The sequence below is a fragment of the Orycteropus afer genome, unplaced genomic scaffold, assembly GCF_000298275.1.
Source record: "Orycteropus afer afer isolate SDZICR_OR568_19922 unplaced genomic scaffold, OryAfe1.0 scaffold00056, whole genome shotgun sequence".
NCBI classification, from domain to species: Eukaryota; Metazoa; Chordata; class Mammalia; order Tubulidentata; family Orycteropodidae; genus Orycteropus; species Orycteropus afer.
This window is the reverse complement of record NW_006921643.1, coordinates 6,262,485-6,271,902: the sequence shown is the minus strand read 5'-3', so window position 1 is coordinate 6,271,902 and position 9,418 is coordinate 6,262,485. Positions and strand designations below refer to the sequence as shown.

The following is a 9,418-nucleotide window of genomic DNA, read 5'->3' as shown; positions in this document are numbered from 1 at the left end:
AGAAATATAAGAGCTCTGGTGGCATAGTGCCTAAAGCATTTGACTGCTAACCAGAAGGCTGGCAGTTCAAACCCACCAGCCACTCCTCGGAAGGAAGACTGGGCAATTTACTTCCGTAGTGATACTGCCTCAGAAACCCAAAAGAGGGGTCATGATGACTCAGATCCAACTCGATAGCAATAAGTTTGGGTTTTTTTTTGTTTTGTAGAAATATAGATAACACACCATCTGCCAATTCAGAATTTTGCACGTATACAATTCAGTGACAACAATTACATCAATCATGTGCAACCATCACCAATAACTGTTACCAAATTTTCTATCACCATAAACAGAAATCCAAGGCTTCCTGAACAATGATTCTCCCTTTCCTCTTACCTCCTTGTTACCTCTGGTAACCACCATTAAACTTTGATTTCTATACATCTGCCTACTGTAGGTATTTCATATAACGTTTATCTTTTGTGATTGACTTACTTTACTTGACATAATGTTTTCAAGGTTCATCCATGTTGTGGCATGTATTAAGACTTCCTTTTTCTTTCTGGCTGAATAATATTCCATTGTGTATATATACATTTTGTTTATCCATTCCTCTGGATTTTATTTTGAGAATTTTTATTTATTAAAGGAGGTGAAGAGATGGTTTAACTATTCAACAGTAGGGGACTAAAGAGGATTGTTTTGAATTTCAGATAGAACTATCTGAAACTATCATTTCAGATGCCAATTTGTGCAGAATTTAACTGTTCTACCCTCTCAGACATTGTGCATATTACAACAAAGACAAAGTGACCAGCAAAACAGCCTACAATACTTTTATGGAGTTTGTTATTATTGTTGTTATGTGCTGTCGAGTCAGACCCGACTCATAGCAACCCTTCCTTGGGTTTCCGAGGCAGTATCACTACGGAAGTAGATTGCCCCATCAAACCAATTAAGTTACATTTAACATTTATTTAATAGAAAACATGCTTTCATTATTAAAAACATTTTTAAACCATGTGGTTATTTCACAGTTGTATAAATTAAGTTCAAGGAAACTCCCTACCTAACTACAACTGTAACTCAAGACATGAGACCAAGGATCCTCTTGCCTAAGATTATGCAAAGCATAAGCAATTAAAAGACTAGTCCTATGAGGCCAGTTTCCATGCTACCACAAGAATATTTAGTAAATTTATTCAGTACACTTGACTGAAAAACCTTATAGGCTAAACACTCTCAATTTAACTCATAATTTAAAGTCAAGGGAATTATATTTAAATGAAAACAGAAATAGGAGATACAGTTAATAATTTTGCCTCCATATGCATCAAACAGGGTTCCTTGGTGGTGCAATGATTAGCACATTTGGCTGCTAACAGAAAGGTTAGACTTTAGGGTCCACAAGAGGCACCTTGGAACAAAGGCCTGGTGATTTACTTCTGAAAAATCAGCCACTGAAAACCCTATGGATCACAGTTCTACTCTGACACACATAGATGGTCATTGCCATTAGCTGAAATCAACTTGACAGCAACTTTTCTTTTCAATACATCACATATAATGTGGGAAAAAGAAATTGTCTTCAGAAGAAAAAAAATCATCAATCTTGACTGAATAGAATCTACCTTTTTTTCAAAAAGACTTTTGAGAGTATCAAACTAATCTGTATTTTACTCAGATATTCTACACAAAGGGGTAAGGTTTTGCAGTGTAGTGAATTGTATGATATGGCTTTTCTAGCCATAGTCTTTGTAACAACTCCCACTGGATTACTGGGTGGGACCATGCAAATATGTGTCAGCTTGGATGGGCAGCTGGTAATAGTTATTCCCTATAATAATTGTGGTGAAATTTGCTATGAGTAACTGAGTAGCTGCTTTTAAACTACCGATTGTTAAAGTCATCCACCTGGGGTATTTCTGCTGGAGCAGCACAAAGTAATCTTCTGGGAAAGTATGCTCTCTCTCAGGTGTGTAGAACTCTGATGTTGGGATTGGTTAGTTTTGCTACTCTGCCAGGCTTAAAATGAGCCCTCCTAGAGGCAGAGGGGATTCTCACTGCTGGCTAAGAGACATGTGGCTGAGAGATGGTGGCAGTGGAACTAAGAGGCAGGGGACTCAGTGGCAGGCTTACCTGTCCCACAGAGGCGGAGGCCAGGCCAAAAGGCCAAGGGCCAGAGAGGTGTGTCTGAGGGCACAGCAGAAGGGAGACTGTACTGATCAAGGAACTGTATCCTGAGCACATTCCTGAACTTGAATTGTAGCCTGTTGCTTCCCTAATAAACTCCATAATCTTTGAGTTCTGTGTGGCCACTGCAGTGAATTATTAAACCCAGCAAAGAGGTGGTGGGTGCTGTGGGAGGGACAGTTGGTGTCAAGATTGTGAAGAGGGCCGGAGGGAGGTGGCATGTCTGACCTCATAGGAACAGGCCTTGGGCTGCTGATGGTGATTCTGTCTTCATCTTGTGTAGTTAGAGGTCAAAAGATGCCACCTCCCTGCCCCTTTAGCAGGTATTCTATAAGCTTACAACTGATTTTCCCCAGGATTCAAATTTCTATCTCTAAAGTTATAATTAATTATATCAAGTTATTTTCTTTTAACGTGTCATTCTCTACATACCTGTTGCAGACTGAGAATTGACATCAGCATCATGAAGAAGTAATAATTTCACAATATCTAAATAACCCCCACTGGAAGCTGCCATTAGGGGAGTTATGTCTCCTTTATTCCCTCGATCTTCAACATTAGCATGCATAGCAAGCAATACCTTTAAAACACACAAACACACAGAGAGAAATTGTCACTTTTATTCTTAATACTATTCCTAGAGAATATAATGAATCAAAAAAATAATCTTTTAAATGGGTGTAAGGAAAAATCAAAAGGAATCACTGGGACAATATGCCAGTGTTCAGTGCTTACTATGTCAGGTTAAAGGCTGTATTTTATAATACCATTACATATTAATCTTTAAACAGGCAATCCCATTAGTTATTCTATTAAGAAATGTAACTACTCTTACCCCAAAATTTGTGTTATACATAAGATTGTTAGCAAGAGAGCAACAGAACTGTATTAATATGACAGAAACTGATAAAAAAAGACTATTTCTCAATATTCCTTTAACAGAAAGAAAAAACTAAAAGAATTGTGATAATCTGGATGCAATGAAAGTAAACTACTCTCCATTACAGTTTATGTATTATTTCTAAAGACAAGTTTAAAATGTGATTACTGTTTCTCTGTGTTCCTTATTCATTAGTATTAGTCTTGAGTAAGTCTTAAGTGACAGAAAAATGAACCATCCCCAGCTGTATGTATAGGCAACAAAATTAATTGTTCATCTATTTTTATTTTACCTATTATCATAAAGGAAGGAGGGAAAAGGCCCTGGTCTCTTATTATAATTTTTTTTGTAAGTAATAAAAATAAATAAAATATCAAAACCCTTCTATAATTACTAAAATTATTGCTGCTTACTTGTGCTAATTCATAATACCCTGCTGAACAAGCCAAACACAGCAGACTTTCTCCTTCTTCTGTATGTTCATTTACACTTCTGCCTTCATCTAGCAATTTACGAACAGCATTCACATCCCCATCTGAACAAGCTTCTGCCAAACTGCGACTGCAAACAAACATTCACCAATTAACTGATTCAGAAAGATGCAGGGTCCTATAATAAATTATATTTAATATAAAGAGTTAATCCATACATAGAAAAATATTGATATAATTATGAAAAAAAATTATATGAACATCTTATTTGCTGAACATTTTGTTTGCAAATCTAGTGAATTATTTAAGTGTATCAACCAAACCAGAGAGACAAGAAGTAAATATGAAAATAGCCATCATTATTATCTTTCAAAATGTTCTACCATAGTGTCATATTAAATTTTAAATGAAAGTTTTTAAAGCATGAGACATACACATGATTTGATTTCTTGTTTTCTTTCAGCTTTTTAGATGGACAAATTTTTTGTTTGTTTGTTTGTTTTTAACTTTTATTGTGATTTGGGTAAAACTTTATAGAGCAAATTCATTTTCCACACAGCAGTTCATACACATTTTGTTTCATGACATTGACTGAAAATGTAACAGCTCTTCCCACTTCCTTCCTGTAGTTACCTCTTCCCTGTGTCTTTCCCTGCCATGTTGTCTCCCAGTGGAAACATTGCCCTTCTGTTCTCCCACAACTGATTGCTCCAAGGAGTTTATCTACCTCATGTAAATGTTCACCCCATATGCCCATCTATTGTTTGGCTAGAAGCCACAGCAGTGAGTTCAGTTCCAGACCTGAAGGGTAACTAAGGGCCACAGTCTTAGGGGTCTCACCAAGCTCTATGAGACCAGCAAACCTGGTCCTTTTTTTTTTCAAATGATTTTGAGTTTTGTTCCACATTGTTCTCCCACTGCTTCCAGGATCTCCTGTACCGATCCCCCTCCGACTGGTTGACAGTGTTAGCCAGGCACCATCTAGTTCTTCTGATATCATGATCATATAGGCTGAGGATCATGGTATACTAGTCCCTTGGACTAATTATTTCCATGCATCTTTGGTTTTCTTCATTTTTCTTTGCTCTGGATGAGAAGAGACCCATTGTTGCATCTAGGTGGCCACTTGTAAGCTTTTAAGATCCCAGTTGCTTCTCACCAAAGTAGGATGCAGAACAATGTTTTTGTGTAGTATGTTATGCCAACTGAGCTTGATGTCCTCTGAAATCATGGTCCAAAGCCCGCAGGTCCAACTACTCGCTCCCTCTGGGTAGCTGGATATGGCCAAGAAGCCACCACAACCTTGCCCCTTGTTAGTTCTCCTATACACCTGGACGTTCTTACAGCACATACAAATACACACATGTAGAAACACTGCCTTAGATGCACAAATTTTTAAACGCTACTAGTGCCTCCTTACAAACTGTCATGAACAATACCAGCATCTTTAAAGATTCCCAAAGACTTTGTGGGGTATAATCCTATGGCCTAAACTTTTATCTAGAAGGTAAAAATCTAAGTAAAGAATTTTACTGCAGAGTGATTAAGAAATTGGTGAACTTCCAACTTTAATGTGCATACAAATCACCTCAGTTTCTTCTTAAAATGTAGGTTCTGATTCAGTAAGTCTGAGATTGGGCCAGAGACTCTCCATTTCTAACAAGCTCTCAAGTATACAGACCATATTTGAGTAGATTATTGCATTAGCAACCTGTTTCATTTACTACTATTCAAACAGTCAGTTTAGAGTTTTCTACTATAATCCTTAGAGTAAGCAGTTAGAAATGGAAACCAGATTTTATTTAGTCTGGATTTCTCAGTTTTTAATATAGTACATTCCATAAGAATGCTGAATATGAGTTAAATGTAAGAATAAAAATATATTTTATATATATATATATATATATACACACACACACACACTTAAAATATCCATTTAGGTAAAGTTATAAGATTCTCCAAAAGATATATTTAACCCAAATCATTTACTTCCCAAAAATTCACTCAAGAAAATGTCTAACACCCAGCAAAAGTCATTAAACACATACGTGTCTACTTGTCCTGCATTGTGGCTGTTTTCTGCTCTCATCCGTGTCAGTGCAGCAGCAGCTTCATCCAGTGCACAACTAACTGAGGATGTCAGTCTCCGAAGTACCTCAGGATCTGCAAAAGCTTTACCATCAGCAGTTGACAATTTGCCAATTCCTTCAGTGCATGTCAATCAATCAGGTAGCACAGGGAGAGAAAAAACATACAAGGACAAATTGTAATTACATTTCTAAACATTTTTTCTACTTCAAAGAAATGATATTGTCCCCATATATAAGGATGACAGTCTTATACTGGTCATTTCAGTCACCCCAGCCTTTAGTCTTTCCATCTTTACAATGTACGTACTATTAATTTCCCCTCTGCCTAACTCCAAATGTGACTGAATATGATGCTTATTGTATCAAATGAATGAAATTTCTTTCAAAGTCCATAGTCATACCATACGATCTCCAGTAATAGATCAAATCTGTCTATACTATTTTCAGTAATCATGAAGGTGATATTCTGTAATATTATGATAAGCAATCAACAGATTTTTCGTTTGGTCAAATATCCACTTTAGAACCATCTTCTGTGGCAATATTTTAAATTAAGTTCATCCTTATGTTCAACATTTATCATGTGCTTACAATGTACCAGACATTAGAGATAGACTAAAAGGCACAATTCCTGCCCTTAAGGAGTTCACAGTCTAGTAGGACTATCAGATGTCTAAGTAATTGATAAATCTTTTTCTCTAGCTTCTATAAGTCAGTGACCACCATGACATAAAATTTAGCTGATATAACCACAACCTTTTATTGCCAAACAATGAGAGAAAATGTCAATACAAATTTGGAAAATAACTGTTCTGGTTACCTAGTGCTGCTCTGACAAGGATGTACCTACAAATGGGATAGCCTTAACAAGCAGGAGTTTATTCTCTTACAGTTCGAGGCTTTAAGTCCAAGTTCAAAATGCCAGGCTCTAGGAGCTTGGTGAAAGCACGTTAACCTTGGGGTCCAGCTCTGCCTCCTGTTCTTGGCCTACAGGAGCTAGAGGTGTTTCTCTTTACTCAGACAGCTGCTGGCTGCCGAAGCTGACAAGCCCAAGGTTAACAAGTAAAAAGGCACAGTCCTGATGTTACCAAACCACAAAGCAGGCTGCTAATTTAAGTCCGTTTTAAGTCCCAAGGTTGGCAGAGCATGGCAGGCTGCTGAACAACGACACGGTTACATTCAAGGTCCAAGGGTGCCATAAGCTAGAGACTATTCCCAAGGCTTTTCCTTATATACAGGAAGCAGACCACATCCCAAAGGCAGCTACTCAGCTTCTTGTGGTAGATCCCACCATGGAGCTGACTGCCAGTCTCATCATGGGGACTAACTACCGCCAGCTGCCCAGCCACTCAACAGGCCCAGCTAAGTTGACATATAAATTTCACTACCACGATAACAGGAGCTCTGGTAGCATAGTGCCTAAGGCACTTGCCTGCTAACCAGACGGCTGGCGGTTCAAACCCACCAGCCACTCCTCGGAAGGAAGGTTGGGCAATCCTACTTCCGTAGCGATACTGCCTCGGAAACCCAAGGAGGGGTCGCTAATGAGTAGGGGCTGACTCGACGGCAAACAACAACACCACCACCACCACAATAACAACAACAAAAAAAGGGAAATGAGAGAGCTTGCAAAGTAAGTATCAAATGTATTATGATGCTATGCGTTACCTGAACAGAGAAAGGTAACTGTATCAAAGATTAGAGACCAGAAAAATATCCTAAATCATTTGTTAACTGAATGTATGCTAATGGTGACGTATTAAATCAGGACAGGAGGGCTAATTCAATAAATACTGCTCAGAACTAGGCTATCAATTTGAAAAGAAACAAAGCTGTTGTTGTTGTTGTTGTAGTATACTGCTGCTGAGTCAGATCCGAATCATAGCGACCCCTCTTTAGGTTTCAGAGGTGATATCACTACAGAAGTAGATTGCCCAATCTTCCTTCCGAGGAGTGGCTGGTAGTTTGAACTGCCAGCCTTCTGGTTAGCAGTCAAATGCCTTTGGCACTATATCACCAGAGTTCTACCCAATTCACAAAAATAAATACCAGAAAGATTTAAGATCTAAATGTTAAAAATAAAAGCATAGAAAAACAATTATATTATGTAGTATTTTTCTAATGCTTACGTGGGGAAAGCTTTTAAGCATAAGACCAAACTCTAAAAGCCATGTAGTAAGACTGATAAATTTGATATTCAATTTTTTAAATTTCAGTAAAAACTTCCTTCCAATTAAAGACATCATAAATAAAATTAAGGGAAAATAAAAACTGGAGATATCATACATGCAAAACCAGACAATGGATTTCCAGCATTTTTTAAAACAGCTACTATGTAATTTACTAATCTAAGATGAATGCAAACTAAGATGGTAAAGCATTATTTTTCATCTATGAAAATGACAAAAAAAAAATAAGATTGAGGTATAAGGCACTCTTAAAAACTGATAGGAACGAATACTGGTACAAACTTCGCGGACCAATTTGCCCCTCAAAATTGACTAAAATTTTGACTATCAAAATTTTACATATTGTTTGACCCAACAATACCACTTTTTTGGAATTTTATCACATAGAGATACCTGCACAAGTGCAAAAGTTATAGATAAATAAGAATAAAGTACAAGATCTGTGACATTGAAAAATCAGAAATAACTTAAATATGCCTCAGCAAGGAATTAGTTAAATCATGGTGCATTCAAGCTACAGAAAATTATCTAACCATTTAAAAGAAGGAGAAAGATCAACATACACTATCAAGGAAGCATGCCCATAATAAATCAGGTGAAAAAATGAAGAGGTGCTAAATGGAGTCCTCTGGACAGTGAACCAGCAACAGCCAACAACAACCAACCATTAACACACATGATGACATAACCCAGAAACCAACCCAATTATGGAAGTATCGAAAGTAATATAAGCTTACAAGACTGTGAACGGGGAACTAGAGACATCAATTGGCAATGAGGACAACTACAAACCACAAAGTGGGAAAAACAGTACAGTTATAGAACTTCTACATGGTGAGGAAGTCAACACAATTGCAAGATAGAACAGACTGTTCTAAACTTGGGAAGAGAATAATAAATCACAGGGTAACCTCAAAGAAAAATAATAAACCTTCCCATCAAAAAAAAAGAGGACAAGCACAAATATTTACCAAATACTGAAACAATAGCAACAAAGAAAATGATAAAACGATTCATAAACAGAGTGAGCTCAGTGCAAGAAATTATGGAACAAAGCAACACCATGAAAAAACACATAACAAAAGGACAGCAACAAATTCATACTTGTTGATAATTCCACTGAATGTCAATGGATTAAATGCACCACTCAAGAGACAGAGTTGCAGACTGGATAAGAAATCATGACCCAGTATACAAGAGACACACCTCAGAGACAAAAACAAAAATAGACTAAAACTCAAAGGTTGGAAAAAGATACCAAGCAAATGGCAAACAAAAGAGAGTCAGAACGGCAATATTAATTTCTGATAAAACTGACTTTAAGACAAAAATCACCAAAAGAGACAAGGAAAGACATTATATAATGATTAAAGGCTCGACTGAAAAAGAGGATGATAACCATAACAAATATCTATGCAACAAAATGAAATAGCTTCAAAATACATAAATCAGACTTTTACAGAATTTAAAAAGCAAACAGATGAATCCACAGTCGTAGTAGGAGACTTTAATATACCATTTTCAATGAAAGATAGAAAAACTGGAAAGAAATTCAACAAAGACACAGAGCTAAACAACATACAACCAACCAACTTGACGTTATAGACATCTACAGAGCACTTCACCCAACACCAGCACAATATACATTCTTTT

At 37.0% G+C, this 9,418-nt stretch overlaps 1 protein-coding gene across 1 annotated transcript in view; it reads right to left on the bottom strand.

Moving 5' to 3' along the window:
• The window catches only part of LOC103195433 (ankyrin repeat and KH domain-containing protein 1), a 173,635-nt gene that overhangs the window by 109,903 nt on the left and 54,314 nt on the right, over positions 1–9,418 (bottom strand). Inside the window, exons 3-5 of the mRNA XM_042780711.1 lie at positions 5,535–5,691; positions 3,469–3,616; positions 2,608–2,755 (exon numbers count right to left, since the gene is read on the bottom strand). Of these exons, the coding sequence (XP_042636645.1) occupies positions 2,608–2,755; positions 3,469–3,616; positions 5,535–5,691 (453 nt within the window). The remainder of the gene's footprint in view (positions 1–2,607; positions 2,756–3,468; positions 3,617–5,534; positions 5,692–9,418) is intronic.